General features: G+C 37.7%; 2 protein-coding genes across 2 annotated transcripts; one reads left to right on the top strand and one right to left on the bottom strand.

Moving 5' to 3' along the window:
- Positions 1 to 7,547: 7,547 nt before the first annotated feature.
- On the top strand, positions 7,548 to 11,907 carry LOC137737530 (Inosine triphosphate pyrophosphatase family protein). The gene is made up of 8 exons (XM_068477043.2): positions 7,548 to 7,796; positions 7,884 to 7,948; positions 8,472 to 8,535; positions 8,629 to 8,638; positions 10,553 to 10,584; positions 10,697 to 10,809; positions 11,419 to 11,495; positions 11,581 to 11,907. The coding sequence occupies exons 1-8, from the start codon at positions 7,658 to 7,660 to the stop codon at positions 11,696 to 11,698; spliced, it is 618 nt and encodes a 205-aa protein (XP_068333144.1). The 5' UTR covers positions 7,548 to 7,657; the 3' UTR covers positions 11,699 to 11,907.
- A 1,613-nt stretch (positions 11,908 to 13,520) lies between these two features.
- Positions 13,521 to 18,043, bottom strand: LOC137736950 (putative pectate lyase 8). The gene is made up of 7 exons (XM_068476275.2): positions 17,232 to 18,043; positions 16,823 to 16,876; positions 16,149 to 16,223; positions 14,871 to 15,513; positions 14,677 to 14,780; positions 14,408 to 14,546; positions 13,521 to 14,314 (listed from the first exon to the last, which is right to left on the bottom strand). The coding sequence occupies exons 1-7, from the start codon at positions 17,333 to 17,335 to the stop codon at positions 14,093 to 14,095; spliced, it is 1,341 nt and encodes a 446-aa protein (XP_068332376.2). The 5' UTR covers positions 17,336 to 18,043; the 3' UTR covers positions 13,521 to 14,092.
- Positions 18,044 to 18,532: the final 489 nt, after the last annotated feature.

The raw sequence follows: 18,532 nt of genomic DNA, 5'->3' as shown, positions 1-18,532 counted from the left end.
AAAAACCATATAGGTTGGAGGAAGAGAGCAGGTGCATCGAACACCTAAGGAGAGACTGTGGAGAGGCGGCCTGGAGAGTCAATGGTGCGTTAGTGACATAAAAGCCCAAATCATCTAATCCACGTGCCCTTCTCCTATTAAAAGTGATTAATTTATGTCTTCACAGTAACGACGTTGATATTTTATAAATATCACTTTGGTATGGTGTCGATAATGTTGATATGATATCAATATTTAGTACCAATACGTTGTTAAGATGATTGATATTTGATTGCTATATCGTCATCTGCATGCCATCAGAAAGTCGCTCAACCTGGCCATGCACATGAGAGAAAAGTTGTTCTCGTTCTTAAAGCAAGGAGTTGGTTTCAAAAATCTTGGAACATGCAATGGGTCTCCAATGATTGATTCTACGAGGCGTACATTATGAGGTTGGGAGTATACATAATCTTTTGTTGTAATCGTCATGGAATTGTCAAATTCTAATTAGAATGTCATGTAATCAAATTTGAAGGTAGGAATAAGCTCAAATTGATATGTCAATCCACATAGGATTGACATATGAGAAAAGGTGATGTCAAATATTATTTTATTGTGCGCATCCCATTAAGCACCGACTATAAATCTTAAAAATTTTATTTTTAAAAATTGATCCTACAAATATCATTTATAACCAAAAAAAAAAAGGGTTGAAGGAAAGAGAAAATTTGACATTACCATGTCAGCCATCAAATTAACATTTGACATTTATCTTTAGGAGCATTTTTGCTCACCACCATAACTATGGTGTATGTTCACCATACATTTAATCATTTGTTATGTGCCTTTTTACCTAACTCTTGTTAACTTTTACATTAAATGCTACTTTTAAAATTTTGAAAAAATTTAACTATGGTTAAGTGAAATGACACGTGGCAGATGATTATGTATATGGTGATGTCACACCCCGGACCCTGGGTCAGCAGAAAAATAAACCTCGCACTTAGCGCGTGAATAAAAGTAAAAATAAAAATGAAAAACAAACTTCTGTTATTCTAATATCTCCAAAAAATCGTACAAGTGTACAAAATAATAAAATAAAAACTCTTCAATTCCTTGTCTAATACAATCTTAGCTCGTCTATCATCTATCTTGCCAAATAACTCATCTGTAAAATAAAAAGTGAGGGGTGAGCAACAACCACCGTTGTTCAGTGAATAGAATATGTAATATGTAAGTCAAACAATGTCGTTTTAGACAAGCTAGAAAATATAATATAATATCAAAACTTCAGCCACATAATTCCATATCACCTCATCCCTTTGTGTGTTCATTATATCCTTAATAAATTGTAACTTACCACGTGACCCCTAATGGCCTACGTGCCCTAATATCCCCTTGTGTAGTTTACATTTATCATTCGGATTTGTGCAATGCTAATGTTCTCATGCTCCATGAACATTTTCAAGTAATTCCACATAGGTTATATATCCCATTATAAACATTAACAAGAAATCAAACATGCTTAACTTGAAAATAAAGAGGCATTTATTAGGGTGGGTTCGGTATGGTTACCGTACCAAACTTTCAGTATACCGAAGTTCAGATTGCCAAATAGTTTGGTTGACATAATATGACAATGGTAATTGCCACTTTGTTTTGGCACAAAATCTATTTTTATTTTTTTAACGCAATTCAAGGGCATAACTTTTTTTTTATACCTTTATCTCATACATTGTAGCCCGAATTCATCTATTATTCATCATTCACAATTCACACACACAATAATTCAAATGATGCATCAAGATTCATGATGAAAATTAAGCTTACAATCCAAATAGAGTTACCAACCAAAACAAATAGAAGTTAACAATTCAAATAGAAATTAAAGTTTCAAACCAAATGAAAATTGGAACTAAACTTCAAAAAGTAAAATTCATTGATCAATTTTTCAATTTTGAGATGTTGAAGCTTTTGGAGGAGGCATTGAACTTGTAGAAGATTGAGCTTGTGTCAAGCCTACATTACAAACAAAGAAAACATATTAGTAGCAAGAAGAATTAAAGTTGAAAACTATTTAATAACAAATTTACTAAGAAAATTAAGCATATTTTACTTGTTTCCACTTTTTCCATTTCCTTGTAAAATTGAAGCATATCTTCTGTTGGCTCCTTGTAGAAGTTTACTTCATCCGTCCTAAGCCAATCACTAGTACACACTAGTACCTATACCATTTTAGGAGTCAAGGATGCCTTAAAAGGGTCGACAACCCTTGTCCCTAAGCTAAATGCATTTTCACTAGCAACGGTAGGAGTGGGGATTGCAAAGATATCCTTGGCTATTTGTGAAAGAGTTGGAAACTCTTTTGTGTTTGATTTCCACTAAGTCAAGAGATCAAAGCCATCAACAACAATGCTAATATAAGGAGCGGTGAAGTACTTATCAACTTCATTGGATATCTTCATATCTTCAAAAGGCGTTGCTTCCTTCTTTCTTGTATATGCTTCTTCATCATTTTGAATTATGAACTCCTCATTTAGCTCCACACTTTCCAATGGAGCCCCAATGGTAGTAGAAGAACCCCTCCTATACTCATTATACAAATCAAGCAAGCAATGGAATATTCTAAATATGTGTTAATATAATTAAATATTTTGTGGTATGGTATGGTACGATAATACTGTGGTTGACACACCTCGACCCAGAATGTCCACTTGGACTCAGAATCTAGCTATGCTAGCCGATACCTGGAGGGTAATAAAGCCATAAAGTGTAATGATGTGGAAAATGTGAATAAATTTAAACCTAAAAGTGCCTAAATATAAGAGTGCGCTAGTGAGCGGGAATGAACCCAATTCACATGTGATGTCAGAGCATAAGTAAAGTACAGTATAGTGGATTAAGAATTATATCATCAAAGGTAATCTCCAATACCAAGAGTTGCCAATAATCCTCGTCGACACAAAACCTCAGCACTAAAACCTGGAGGGGCGAAAAACAAGGGTGAGTGGACCTAAAAACAAAGCTTTATAAAAACCTTTTTGAAAACATTATAACCCCTCATTGTAAAACAAGTATAGTTTCCAAAATATACATACTACGTATAGTAAGAAAATACTTACCATAGCTTGCCATATCTCAAAAATTCAATGTGGCACAATATTTTGTAAGTAAACCATGACGTTCGTAATCACATAATCTCGCATAAGCAAACAAATCATATTGATGCTCATCTACACATGTTGACACACGAGTTCATGTAGAGATATTCTGAAATGAACATGACTAGGTGTAACAATGATATACGCTCTAGTATTACAATCACATGAAGACTAGCACTATGTGCAGCACATACGAGTCCTAATTGCCTATAGCAATCTAGGACATGACTGGCACCTACAATGGATCCAAAGTGAGTATACGGTGAGATGTGCACATACACGTGAAAGCCTGACCTTGACCCGGGCGAGTACTAACACCGATGCAGCAACGATGAGCAGATAACATAAATATAGTCATGCAGCAGTGATTCAATAATTCTAGTCAACATAATATTATTCAAGTTCATAAATATAATTAAGGCATCAATAATAATACGCATACATGTGCATCTTGTAAGATGTAGCATAACGTCATAATTTCAATCAATGCGCTAAATCTTAATAACGTCATGCTAATCCAGGCATATTGTGGAAAACTCTTTATAAAATGTATAAATGGAAACTAACAATTATATATATACTATATAAAAGAAAAGACCCACTCACAGTTACTTACGATGTCACATTCATTCGAGCTAGGAAGCCGGAGTCTCCGATAGTAATTGCACCTAAACATAACATTGGGATCCATTAGTAAACTCAATTAAAATACTTGAATTTGGAGAAATGGACAGCGGATTCGGAATCAGTGCATCAAAATATGCTAAGGAGGATCCCAAGAAATTTTTGTAAAAAGTCAACGAAAAGTCAATGGTCAACCTAAAAAAGTCAACCAAGACGCCTCGGTGGTCAACTACGTCAAAACTTTGAAATTTCACTAAACAGATGTCAAAAACAAACTCGGGGCGTCGAAATTAGCTTAAAAGGATTCTGAGAAACTTCCGAAAAAGTCAACACGTGGAATATTCTGAACCCATTTTGGAACTGGGCTGCCAGTTGGGCTAAAGATTTGGGCCAAAGACTTTGGACCAGGTTTTGGGCTTAAGGGCCTTTTTTTTTTTTTTCTTCTCCGGGCGGTTGCCGCTACAACAATCGGGATTCTACCTAGTTCCGACCACTCTAAAACTCCACTTAACCTAGCCTTCCAATATATCAAATCGAAGTTTAGAGGACAAGGAGTCGAAATATTCCTTTGGTTTCCTCGACCATGGCTGAAAAATGGCTCGAAAGCTGCCAAAAAATTTGGGAAGTCCCTTCCCAACATCGTTCTGCACCAAAACACATTTATTTTTCACATGGTAACTCAGAAACCAAGCTATCTCATCGAGAGGAAGGGAAATGATGGACTCAAATCTTACCTAGGCCGTGAATGGCGGAGTCACGCCAGAGAAATTTCACTCAAATCGGACCTCTCCTCGATCCATACATGCCCAGAGAGTTTAGATCTTTAGTGAGGGAGAGAGAAAGAGTAATAGGCAAGCTCAAGGCTCTGCCCTTTGTCTCCAGCCGCACACATGGGTGGTGATGACAGGTTGAGGACGTTGTAGTCCAGCCAAAGTGGTGAGGTCATTGCACCCTCTCAGTGCTTGCAAGGAGAAAATAGAGTTAAAGAAGTGAAGGTTTGTGAGAGAAGGGAGTAGGGTGAGGTGAAGATTTGGGTGGTGATGCTCGCCGAAGACGACGAGTGATGGTTGGGTTTGCCGGTTTCTCTGCACTTGTAGAGAGAGACACAAGAAGGAGCTGAGATAGTTGAGGGAGAGACGGAGAGAGTTTGAGAGTCTGAGAGATGGGGAGAGAAGGCAAATGGCAAGAGAGCAGTGGAGACTTTGGTGAGATGTGGGCCCCATGGGCCAAAAATTATTTAAAATATTAAAAATATCCCCCTGAAATAGTATTAAAATAACCATATAACAATAAAATATTCTCACAATAATAATATAATAACTACGAAAAATATATAAATAATAAATAGTAATTTTTTTTTTATAAAAGTATTTTTCGAATTCGTCCTCTAGGGTATTTTCGTCAATTCATGCTTTTAAAATTAATAAAATCGTAAAAGTAGGGACGGGTTGTCACAGTGGTAATGGTATCCATTATCAATACCGTACCATAAAATTTTGGTACGGTACAATACCGTACCATTACCGATTGGCACAAAATCAAAATGGCACGACAATTTGGCAAAAAAATCCACCCCTAGCATTTATAAATAGAATAAATCCCACAATAGTTTGTGGTTTTTATTTATTGAAAATAAGAACTTTTAAACACATTACATGAACCACTCACCTTTTATTTTACAGAGGAGTTATTTGGCAAGACAAATGATAAACGAGCTGAGATTGTATTAGACGAGGAATTTAAGAGTTTTTATTTTATTATTTTGTACAGTTGTAAGGTTTTTTTCGAGATATTTGAATAAGAGAAGTTTTTTTTTTGTTTTTATTTTTACTTTTATTTGCGTGCCGAGCGTGGAGTTTATTTTTCCTTTGACCCTGAGTCCGGGGCGTGACAGGTGAGCATACACTAAAGTTTAGAATGTCGAGCAAAAATACTTCCTTTATCTTTTGACATTTCCATTGGAAATGCTCTTAGACCATCTATAAATGAGATGTCAAACCCTAAGTAGAATGCCACATAATTAAATTTGAAGGCAGGAAGAAGCTCCAACTGTCAATCCATGTATGAACTTTTTGAACATTGTATGAGAAAAGGTGTTGCCAATTATATTTTATTTATTGTGTGGGTCCATTAATGCACCAATTATAAATCTTGAAATTATTTTAGTTAATTTCTTTTTAAAAATAGATCCTACAAATATTATTTATAACAAAAAACATATGGGTTGGAAGAAGAAAAAAATCTGACATTGACACGTCAACCATCAAATTAACTTTTGACAATTATCTTTTGATATTTAGCTTGGAAGAGGATCCTCTCCGGATCCACTTTGTGAGGATTATAGGGATCCACTTTGTAGGGATCATAGGGATCCCCATATCCTAGCCGTTCATCGTACATCGTGCGGTCAGTTTTCGTCAAATACTATTTTTGTTTAAATTTAAATAAAGAAAAAGACAAATAATTTCTGATCGCATAATACACGATGAACGACTAAGATGTGAGGATCCCTAGGATCCCCACAAAGTGGATCTAGATGGGATCCAATTCCATTTAGCTTAGCTTCTAGCAATTCTTTTTTTTTTTTTTTTAATTTAATTTTTTTAATTATTATTTTTTTAATTTTCGAGTGATATTACTGATTTAACGTACACAAAGTACGTAATTACGATATGAATATTTTATATAATTAACCAAATGACAGACGAACATATGTAGTGCACAAACTGGCCAAACAAAGACCAACCCACATCAATGAGAAACTAAAATTTGTAACTCTAGTCCAAATGATAAAATTGATAAAGCCAAATTCTAATTGGATGATCTAAAATATATGCAAAACTATCTGCCACTGCTCTAACTGCACCATCAAATTAGGCACTCTTTGCTTTGGTTATCGGGATCAAGAAAAAAAAAATACAAGGAGAAAACACTGGGTTATTGGGATCGTGAACACGACTGCCTCCAGTGTAGCTCTGCTACTGTTAAGGGATGATTTGAATTCGGCGCAATGGATTAAGGAGGAGACCCTATTCACCAAGTCAATCCACTACTCCAATAACTTGTTATTAGACAGAAGCATTTCTAACTAATCAAGTAATCGTCCAACTCCATAGACTTGGTATTTATAAAGTATAGCATTAATGGGACGAAAAGGAAGGCCCTAGTGTAAGTCCAGTCAATTGGCCTGCTTTAATGTGTGCAATCTTATGAAGTTTATTGTAAATTGCTCCAACTACATAATTGTCCGGAGTATTCCTATCAAGTAGCGGCTATGCTAACGGAAGTATAACAAAAGTATGAAAGTAGTAGACAAATTAATGTTTAATATGAAGATGAGACGAACAAAATTATGCATACAAATTTGAAAACAAGAGGTGCCTTAAGAGTTCATTCTCTCCTCTGTGAGAGTTTTTCTTTCTCCTGTGAAAGACTTTCTCACTGGCATGTGAGGGGTTTCGTTCTCATCAATTTGCGTCGGCGCCCTAGCTTTGGCTAGGGTCGGTAACAATCCCACGATTTCCTTGTGTAGTTTGTTTTTGTGGTTAGTTTGTTTTCAAGTTTGTTTATTAATAATTACAAATTTAAAATGTTTATAATTAGGCTTTAATTGTTTCGTTATTTTCAATTTGAATTTGTCAAAAAGATTAATATTAAATTAATACTAAATAATATATCATCAATAAATAAACATAATAATTAATAATTAAATAATAATCTAACCGACATGCCCAATTAATTTACAAAATTTAATCCGAACAATGTCCCGTAAAAAAACTCACTCCTGTGCCGTTGTGAGACCTTCAGATAAAAAATGTCAAAATAGCGTAAAGCCCTCTCATTGATTTTTCTGATTCGCAGCTAAGGAGAAAGAAAGAAGTCGGGAAACGGCAATGGCGGCGGTGGGAGCAAGAGGAAGTGGGTTGGTCCTGCCAAAGCCGGTGACTTTTGTAACTGGCAACGCTAAGAAGCTCGAAGAAGTTCGTGCCATCTTGGGCACCTCCATTCCCTTCAACTCTCTCAAGCTTGACTGTAATACTAAACCCTAAACCGTAAAGCCCTCCCTCTCTGTCATTTTTTAATTTGCCAAGTTGGGTTTTTGTTTTTGGTTTTTGACAGTGCCGGAATTGCAAGGCGAACCAGAGGACATATCCAAGGAAAAGGCTCGGTTGGCTGCCATTCAGGTCCTTCTTCAATATCTCTCTGCTTCTGTCTCGTCACACACACACACACACACACACACACACACACACATATATATATGCCAGTCCCCTCCCACCTTCCCAATGGAGGGATTCCTCAACTAACCTTGTTCAAAGGGACACGGATTTGCTCTGAATTTTTTTACAATGCTCTGAACTGTCTATTGTTTATTTATTTATCATTCAAAGATCAATGATCATCAATAAATTAGACACATTGGAAATAATTAAGACATCCAATTGCAGTGAAGAAAATAGATGAACACTGTATTTCAAAAGGTTGACAACCATTGAATTTTAATTGAGTGGTTAAATGCTTTGGAGCTGAGTGATTTTTTGCAATGATGATCTTTGAGCTATGACTTGAAAACTAGACGGTTCGAATCATTGAGAATGTGGAGTGGCCTTAAAAGGGTGTACCTCAAATAAGCTCCCTCGGTTGAAGCTCATTGTGTATAGTAATATCTATAATCTGAATGGTGTTATTGAATGAATGGATGGATAGGTAAATGGTCCTGTGCTCGTGGAAGACACTTGCCTCTGCTTCAATGCCCTCAAGGGTCTACCTGGTTAGTGCTCTCTCTGTTTTCCTTATTCTGTTCTTTTCGTTACGTACACATGTATAATTTATTTCTGATGGGCTCTCTAAAAATTTAATGCAGGACCTTACATGTAAGTTTTTCATCTTAATTGCCTTCTCCAGGTGGTTTTCTAGTTTACATGCTCTCGGTTTGACTGTGATTTTCTAGTTTACGTGATCTCAGTTTGACTCTAATTTGTATTATAGAAGACATGCAAATTAATTAATAACAGGTTTATGCAATTAGTACGTGTTTTGTTTGAAAGTTAGTGATTGGTTATTGTTTGACATGTTTTTTATTTTCAACCACCAATGAATGATATTCAATTGATGACACTATTAGATACATGAATTTGTATACTTTAAAGATGCGTGCAATATTTATAGCTCCTTGCTATTTCAAATCTTGGGCACAAACAACAGAATGGATAGATTAGAAGCATCCATCAGCCACCAAGTATAATTTTTAGTGCAGAGAAACCTCCTTCAGCATACCTATGGTCTGTTCAAGAGTCAAGTGGAGGCTAGGCGGTATAGTCCGTTGGTTAGGGACTTAGGGTTGTCGTCCCAAGGTGGAGGGTGGAGTGGACATTGTCAACAGGGTTTAAAGATTGAATATCTGGTGACTAAATAGGGATTTCCCTTCACACATTTTGTTATGTTATATTCATTTGGCGTTTGTTATTCCCCCCATTCTTGTTTTTCCTTCTCATTTTGCGCTCTCTCATATTATAACAAGCTTCTTGTTTTTCTTCTTCTTTAACCAATTTGGTATTAGCTAATTTGTTTTCTCATGGAGTTCCCATTTATCTAAGGGATATATTTGAAAGTCAAGCTTATATAATCTGACTGTTCCAATTGTTGCTCTTGTTTATTTTCCCCCTTCAATGAATTTGGTCTTGATAATCATTTCTGAATGGTTACAAAGTATTCTACCTTTATCGCTGGATGTATAAAGGTTTATTTTTTATATTTCTCTTTCTTGGAAACCTGGCTTTAATTTCCCATGCGATCGAATTGACGCACCTATGCGTGTCATGACATCTGATTTTGTTAGGATTCTTTTAGTTGTGCTTTATTTTACTTTGATTTAAAACTATACGAAGCGTTGGTTTTATCTTATTTGTTCTTCGGGCTTTAACAATTTGCATATGCTTCTCTTTCTTTTCTTCTGCTGTAGTCTAGTTCGATTTACCCTCTAATAGATTTGTCAACATGTCAAAAAAAATTTAGAAAAGCATTTGTGATGAGTTGATAACTTTAAGAAATTTCAGTGCCCCAATCTGTAAACATAATCTCATAGGAAATCTAAAGCATGCCTTAGACTCTCCATATTTTCCCTTTTAAGTTTTTTAGTTAGTTGTTATATCATGCTTTAGAACTTTACCTATTCAAGGTGTGATGGACTGGGAAGAAAGTTGTGTCAAAATCACTCAGCCATTCCAAAGAATTGTATCTAAATGTAAATACTGATAACTCCTAATCATGAAAATGTGTGGGATTACTGAAGTATTAGTGCAAGCTGAAAATGCCAAGGAGGAGAGGAATGTGTCACGTTATATGGATGGAATTGTTGAGAGAAGATTTAATCCTATTTTATCTTTAAATTTGGCTTCAAAGGTTTTCAAATTGGTAGAAAGCATTATTGTTGGTGGTGCTCCTGATATATTTGTTAAAAGAAACGGAGTCTGAGGGAACAAATCCTTGGTGATCAATTTATGCCTTTGTTCTATTTGTTTTTCCTTTTACTCTGTATCATATTTCTGAAACTTCATACCTATTTTTCCCTCGCCTTTGCAACCTGGTATGGTCATTTGTTATTCTTCTTCATTCTGTTGGTTTATGAGATTTTGCAGTTCAGTATAAAATTTTCGTTGCTGCTTTAAATGGTAGCTTAGTGTATTTTTCAACCCTATCTAGTCTAATACTTTTGTTTTCACAAATAGCTAGACTTCCATTATATGGTGTTTCTTTAACAGTCTTACTGATTCTTTACAACTATGCAGTAAGTGGTTCCTGCAGAAGCTTGGACATGAAGGTACTTATCATTTCATTTTTCCTTCTATTTTTTCTCCTGTAATTCTTTGTTTGAATTTTGTGATGTCTGGGTTTCTAATTTTTTTGATTGTTGTTTCTTTCATTTCTTATAGGTCTCAACAATTTGTTGATGGCATATGAGGATAAATCAGCTTATGCATTGTGTTCCTTCTCCTTTACCACTGGGCCCAGTGTTGAGCCTATCACATTTCTGGGTAAAACTCCGGTATGTAGACACCCTATCACAATTTGTTATTTGTTTTTTATATTCCTCTGTTGAAGGTCTGTAGACTAATGTACCTGTTTTTAACATACCGGACGTGGTTTGAGAGCGTCTTATGCCGCTTAAGGCATTGTAACTTCTTAGCCTATGATCACTATATTTTTAATCAGTGAGAATGATATCCAAAGACGTGCATAACTGTTGAATCATCATGGAAACATTAGCTTGAGTCTTTAAAACAAGAAAGACTCCTGGAACCTGGAAAATCAGAAGAAAAAACTGGTTGGCCCATTTAATCTAATAGTTCGAGTTCTATGGAAGAATATAGGTGATGGGTTTAGTTTCCAGTAGTTGATCATAAGGACTCTGTCTACATCTATCTTCCCCCCTGCTGAGAACTTTGGCTTCCTATAATAAAACTAAATCCTGGTAGATGATAATTTTCAACTAACTGAAAACTGATCCATTGGCTTTCATTGAAGAAAGAAAAAAGATGAAATTTGTGGCTATTGCAAATATTAAAGAATGTTTAGTTTGTGGAAATGGTTATACGATCACGGGATGGTTAACAGAGAATGTGGCACTAACATGCAATTTGTGGATGAATTCCAGGGGAGAATAGTTCCGGCAAGGGGACCAACTGATTTCGGATGGGATCCAGTCTTCCAGCCTGATGGTTACGAGCAGACGTAAGCTAATCCATATTATATATTTACTTTCTGAGTGGTCCATAGTATTACTTGCAGCTGATGTTTGTTATTTGTCTTATTGCAGTTATGCCGAGATGCCGAAGGAAGAAAAGAACAAGATTTCTCATCGCTTTAGAGCTCTTGCACTGGTGAAGTCTCACTTTGCTGAAGCTAGGTACACTTTCGAGACAAACTCTGTGTAAGAGTGAACACATCCTTCACTTGTTACCTCTACAGAAGAACACAAGCGATGATAGTGAGGAATAGCTTTTTTAAATATGGTTTTTGAGTGGAAGCAAAACATGCTATGAACTTTTGCAACGGTGATTACACTCATTCATACAACTATTATGACCTAGATATAGAAAAAGAATAACTCCATATATTACTATGGTGAATTTATATGGTTCTATTCTGCTCCATATGTGTCGATTGAAAGCATTGCCGATTGATCATCGGAATATCTGTTCATGTTGTTCTCTTGCAATGATTTAAATTTTGATTTGGGACTAGATGTTGTCATTTGATGGAGCAACCAGTATATGTTCTAAATCTAGACTAGGGTTTGGCCTCTGGACAGCCATTAAACTGCAACTATCAACTTCGTAAGAAACATTTGGTGACTTTTTCTGCCGAGCAAATACTCAAAAGCCAAACCTTACCTGAACTCCTAGCAAATAGGGCATGCTTCATCCCTCTTAAATAAATTCACACCTACAAGTATAAATACTTCAAATGTAGCTACCTATTTCTATATAGTTTTGCGTATATTTACGTTGTTAGACTGTAAATTGGACCATCCATTCGAGCACAAATCAACATGACCAAGTGTTATGGATTTGTCATCTGACAGCAATAAGATGCTTATTTTACAAAATAGTCTGAGAAAGAGAACATTAATATACACGAACACAATGTTCTATGCAACTCATTTTTGTAGTCACTTCAACTATTTAGGTTCCTATACCCATCCACCATTAGAGATCGTGTCTCTCGGGGCATGTTTAACCTTTTTATTGTTTGACCAGAAAAAAAAAAAAAAAAAAAAAAAAACCCTTTTACTTTTCTCGTCAAAGGAAAACGCGTGAAGATCGATTAAAGCACTCAACATGATTTCACTATTACCCCAGTGTGAGTCGGTGCAACCTGAATTCTTGGCTGGGCTGGCAATTTTGTTTGGATTTTGTTTGGCGGGTTCCCTCACAAAAATAAATCCGTTGGGGTTTTTTTATTTGGTTGCCCTTAAATGCGTTGCTCTGTCTCTCTCGATCTAGATCCATCGGTCCTGGGTTGTACTTGTATTATGCAAGTATTGTACTACTTGGATAAAGATCTCTTGCAAGATTAATACCACCCATTATACTTACATGATCATACATCCGGAATTGACTCAACTTAATTTTTTACTTTTGAGAATACGCCTTTTCATTTGTCACTGTAACATTTCGCACCCCCCTTTTGTTTCGGTTTTTATCTTGTCCTCCGGTTTTTATCTTCAACTAACAATATACTAGTTTAAAGTTTAATTAGAAAAAAGGGGGATTGTTGTCATTAGCACTTCAAAAAGTCATCATGCACTCATTCTTGTCTTTGTGTTTTTTTGTCAAGAAAGAGTGCCGCAAAACTTTTGAAGTGTCAGTAACTACTCCGAGAGAAAACCCATGTTTGATTTTACAAACTGTCGTCATTTTTTCACTTGGAGACGCTGTGGAGCAGACATTTTCATGGATGGTGATGGGTGGAGGGCATTTTGATGGGGAAAAATCCCCCATCAAATCCTCCGAGTGATGATTGATAATTTGATATGGTTAATGCTTTATCTCACTTTTGCTAAACGAAGCCCAAATGAATTAATCAAATTGGGTCCAGCAATTAATCACTTGGTAAGATGATGATGATGGTGAAAGTTAAGAAAAAGGTGATGATGTTGGTTGCTGGTTAATCACTTGATGTGATCATGTGGTGTGGTAGGGAGAGCACATGGAAACAATAACGAGTGCCGGGCCGGCAGTAAGAAACGAACCAAAAGTAAAAGATTGCTTCCATTGCCATTGCCATTGCCATTTGCCAAAAGTAACAGAACAAAACCGAAGGGTAAAAAGTAAAATATAGAAAAGTAACAAAAACATGACTGCACTTGCTATTTCCTTTCATAACTCAAAAGTTTGACGTTCATCTTCATACTATTGCTTGCTTGTATGACTCTAGACAAAGGAAAACCCAAATGTATGCAGAGAGAGGAAAAAAGACTGACACTGATGGGAGGAGGAAGACGAAGATAGAGACAGAATATGATGGGATGAAACAGACCGAGACCAAAAGGACAACGAAGAATAATAATGAACAACGCTTCTGTACCTGCTCCTAAAAATGGCATTGCATTTTTCAGTTGAAGCAGACCGAGGTTGACCAATAACAGAAGGACAATCTGGGGAAGGAGGGAGGGCGGATTGGATGATATGATGACATGTGTATATAATGTACACTTGCCAAATCTTGTAAAATGCAATAGATGGGTGTAGAAAACAATTTTGACGGAATCTCTGGAAGGAAATTTGGAGTGCTATATAGTTTTGGTAAAATGGAAATTTGAGATACTAGCAGGGGTGGCCTCTGCGGCAGGGAAGTACACCGGAACCTGAAGTTATGGCTCCAATCATGGCAGATGACTTGGCTCCCAAGCTTGAGGCCCTGGCGTAGCTTGCTGAAGCTCCAGCTCCAGATGGAGTGAAGTAGGCACCATTGAGCAGCAGATCTCCTTCTGATCTCCAGTTCCAGTTCTTCCATTGCGTGGTAGCCGTCTCGACCCTCTTTGTAACCTTTACAGTGTAATTCATCATCAATGATCAGTTATTATGGTGGTAAACAAGAACTAATTGAAACGTAGATATGATTAGTACTGCAATATATACCTCCTTTGCAAAGGGGTTGGTTGGAGCAGCATATCTGTTGCCTTGGCTGTTGATGGTGGGTTCTGCACTCCCACCAATGGCATACATTTCCCAGTGAGTGTAGTCATTGTTCACGACATGGAAATACCCGTGCCTGCACCTGCATTATTCACAGATCACGTCTTATGAACATCGAAATTAAAAGTGCTGTACAACTTGTTGGAATTGCATATCTGCTGCCAACAAACCAATCCTGATTTCATCATTGAATTGAAGAATTAAGTAACTACCTCGGCATCCTTTGGATAAGTCCCTCTCCAAAGTGGTTGTAAGCAATTGTGACTTGCATTTGCTTGTCTCTGGTATAGCTATCACTGTGGCCCAGCAGCATCACCTGATTTCAATCAAATGTCAAAATTACAACAAAAAAAATTCAGATGCAAGTAAATAGTAATAAATTGATTCAGAAGCATTTTAACATTACCTCATTGTGGTGGGTCATGTGGTTGTTGGAAATGGTAATTGCAGTTGAGCCCATGACAGCATCAACTAAACCGTCAGCGCAGTTGGAGAGGGAATTATGATCAACCCAAATATGGCTTGACCCGAAGATGGAGACAGCATCTCCATCAGCCATTGTCCGCCACCCAAAGTGAGTAGGCGAGCTCCTCACCAAAGCATTGCCAGTGGGCTTGCAGTCATGGATGTGCAGGCCGTGGATGATAATATTTGTAACATATTGGATTGTGATGCATGCTCCATTAGCAATGTGAACATTGACTCCGCGACCATCAATGGTCTTGAAGCTGTTCATGATGAGCTCCTGCTTCAACTGTATCACCATGTCTCGCTTGAACACAATCCAGAGAGGCTTGGTCTGGATGACAGCATGGCGAAGAGTACCAGGCCTGGGGTTAACAGGATCATCATCATTAGGGTCAGTGACAACATAGAAGCGTCCATCGCGGCCACCAATGGCATTTCTCCCAAAACCAATGCCACAGTCTGCAAGACGCTTGCGGTTTTTGTGCCAGTTGGGATCACAGCGCCAGCAGTCATCGATTGGATTGCCAGTTCCACACGAGAAGTAGCCGAGCTTCCTCCTCTCCGTGCTGTTGCGGATACTCCTGCAATATCAACAGTGTGTTTCTACCATCAACATTATAATCAAACAAAAGCTATTCCAGATTAATAAGTCAAACATACGATGCAGTTATTCGTAATTAAGTTTCACAATTACAAACTTAATTACGTTTAGGATCCGTATAGTTTAAGATAATTAAAGTGAGATAGTAATTAGCACTGGGATTGATCTGGTGTGGGCAATTTCTGCCTAGTTTCCTTCTTGTGTTGGTCCTCCACTGTATTTGGCCAAATCCTGAGCACTAGATGTCCATTAGCGAGGACAATTGTGTCTTTATCGACTGGCCTAATTTGCAATTCTATGTGAATGTAATAGGCGGTGCCTAACACACAAGTAAATACTTGAGGCATTTTACCATTGAGAGCTAGCTACCCTACCCGCCATCCCTAAATGCAGTCAATTTTTTGCTATTCAAACCCAAAAGTACATAAAAATTATTTTTTTCTTATCACAGATTTACCCATGTGCATTTCCACAGTCACATGGATCATGACCATACCCAAAAAGGTTGAGAGAGAGAGACACACACATGGATCATGACCATACCCAAAAAGGTAGAGACAGAGAGAGAGAGAGAGAGAGAGAGAGAGAGAGAGGTAGAGAGGTAAAAATACCCACATGTCAACCATGGAAGCAATCTCTTCTGGGTCTTCAACCGCATGCTTATTGAATCCTTCTACATCCTCAGCCACTCTGTAAAAGAAACCCAATTGAAAAAGAAAAAAAAAAAATTAAGAAAAAAACCAAAACCCAATGACCCATAAGCTTCCAAAACATTCACTGTTACCGAAAAAACGGTAGGATTTGGGTCAATCCCGGGCCAGTGGGAGAGCAACACGTTTCGGCCGCGGCTTAGACGAAAAGTAAATGACAAACGACTGAACAAAGCACGACTTTGCAGTGCTCGAGCCCACAGACACTGTCCAGTCAAAACCGTTAATGGGCGTCTTAGTCGGCGAGTGGTGCACATGTGGAAGTATGGGTACTGGTCGAGGGTAGTTTCGGTAATGTGCCAAAAAGAGGGAGTGGGGCGAACGGGGTTTTTCGTTGGAAAAAAGGAACGAGAATCCGAGGGGCACGAACGTAACGGAATAAACGGCTGAGATCTTTAAATCCAGATCTTGACGGTTGATATTTTTATTTTACGGTTAGTGTAAGAACAGAACAGAACAGAATCATCCACCGGACAATAACAACCGAACGGACAGGGCGACGGTTGAGATCCATCCACGTAGACAAGAACAAAGAAGAAAAAATGGAATTAACGTTGGGGGGAGAGAGAGGGTTCGGACCTGGCCTCCATTGACGAGTTGCTCGAGCTCTGCAACTCCTCTGTTCCTCCATTGCTGCACATAAGCAACATACCAAAATAAACAAAAAGAAAAACAAAATTACAGGAAATTGAAGTACGCCAATTTGTACGGCCAACCCCAAGACCCCTCTCTCTCTCTCTCACTCTAAGTCTTAGCTCTTACTCTGCTTCAATGGAGTCGGCTACAACTCACAAAACTCAACCACCCCAAAAGTTCTAGAATCTTCGGATTCTTGGTCCGTACTGCATTTTCTAGTAAAAAAAACAAACAATGCAGCTCCAATTTTCCAGTAAGAAATTCCCATTGCCCTTTTTCTCTCACTAAAGTTTCCAGGAAAATGTAGAGAGAGAGAGAGAGAGAGGAAGAGGAAGAGTAAGAAGGAGCAAACCTGTTGCGAGAGATCTCGGAGACCATAGCAGCTGCGAAGCAACACACGAGAAGCACCGTCACGAACGCACCGACCCATTTCTTCTTACTCTCAAACACCGCCATTGCAATTGCAGTTCCTCTCTCTCTTTAAATCTCTCTTTCTCTCTCTAAATGCGTGTTTCTGTAAGGAGGAGGGAATGTGGGAGCAGAGAGAAATTAAAGACGCACACACAAATGAATGCAGAGAGAGAGAGAGAGAGCAGACAAGTAGAGTCAGAGAATGGGGAGCTCCCACAAACAATCACACTCTTTATATAGACACCCCACTTTCTACAATGCACACCCACTCCCTTCCTTCCTTCTAACGCCGTTTACAGTTAACTAACTAACAAACACCATTTTTCACTGTTTGGTTCCCTTCAATCCCCCGGATTAGGTTCTCTCTAACCCAACAACCAAACAACCTCCACCACCCACATTAACGGCTCGCCAAACCCACCCCTCCACCATACTCTCCGTTTTCGTTTTACTGCCAGGGATTTTCACCTTTTACTGCGACGCCCCAACTAACTTTTAACTCAACGCTTTTTCTTGCCACGTCGGACGAGGCCGTTAAGGGAGAGAGAGATAGAGTACGGATGGGCGTTACGGGAACACATGTCACGCTAATCCGCTTGTTATGTGCTATGGATTTTTAAATTAAGATTATTTTTTAAATTTTTTTAATAATGGCGTGTTTGGGTCGAAATGTAATTTGAGGCGCCAATCACGGCCTTGAGAGGGAGGGAGGACGTTTATGCTTACAGTTTTTTTCTTGTTGAAATTATGCTTACAGTTTGTGCACGCAACACGGAATTTAAGGGATTGTTTGGTAGCAGTTTTAAAGGTTTCCCTTGTTTTTTATTTTTTTATTTTTTTTATTTTTTTAACAAACGATATTATATAGGGATAGGGAAGCGAATTAAGCCTTATACTAGGCTAGTAACAATGTGGCACAAATTCGTCTTTGGCGAGAATCGAACTTAAGATCTTACAAACGAAGAGAAATACCAGTAGACCGTAGCACTAGGTGGTCAAGTTATAGTTTGGTTATATTTATATGACGGTGACCAAGTCAATCTAATGCCAATTTCTAGCAAATCCCACATGTGAAATGAACCCCACTTTTCTAAATTTTTCAATATTTAAGTGTGATTTGTTAGTAGATTTCAGTCTGTTTTTAATATTGGAATTGGCAAAGACATACTAAAAATTCAAATGCCAAGGAACTAAAATTGGTATCATAGACTTAGAACCGTGCACAATTTTAGCAACATGTGA

This window comes from Pyrus communis, chromosome 13 (assembly GCF_041283825.1).
Source record: "Pyrus communis isolate YQ-2024b chromosome 13, ASM4128382v1, whole genome shotgun sequence".
Lineage (NCBI taxonomy): Eukaryota > Viridiplantae > Streptophyta > Magnoliopsida > Rosales > Rosaceae > Pyrus > Pyrus communis.
The sequence above is the reverse complement of the archived record's forward strand: the minus strand, read 5'-3'. Positions and strand labels throughout refer to the sequence as shown.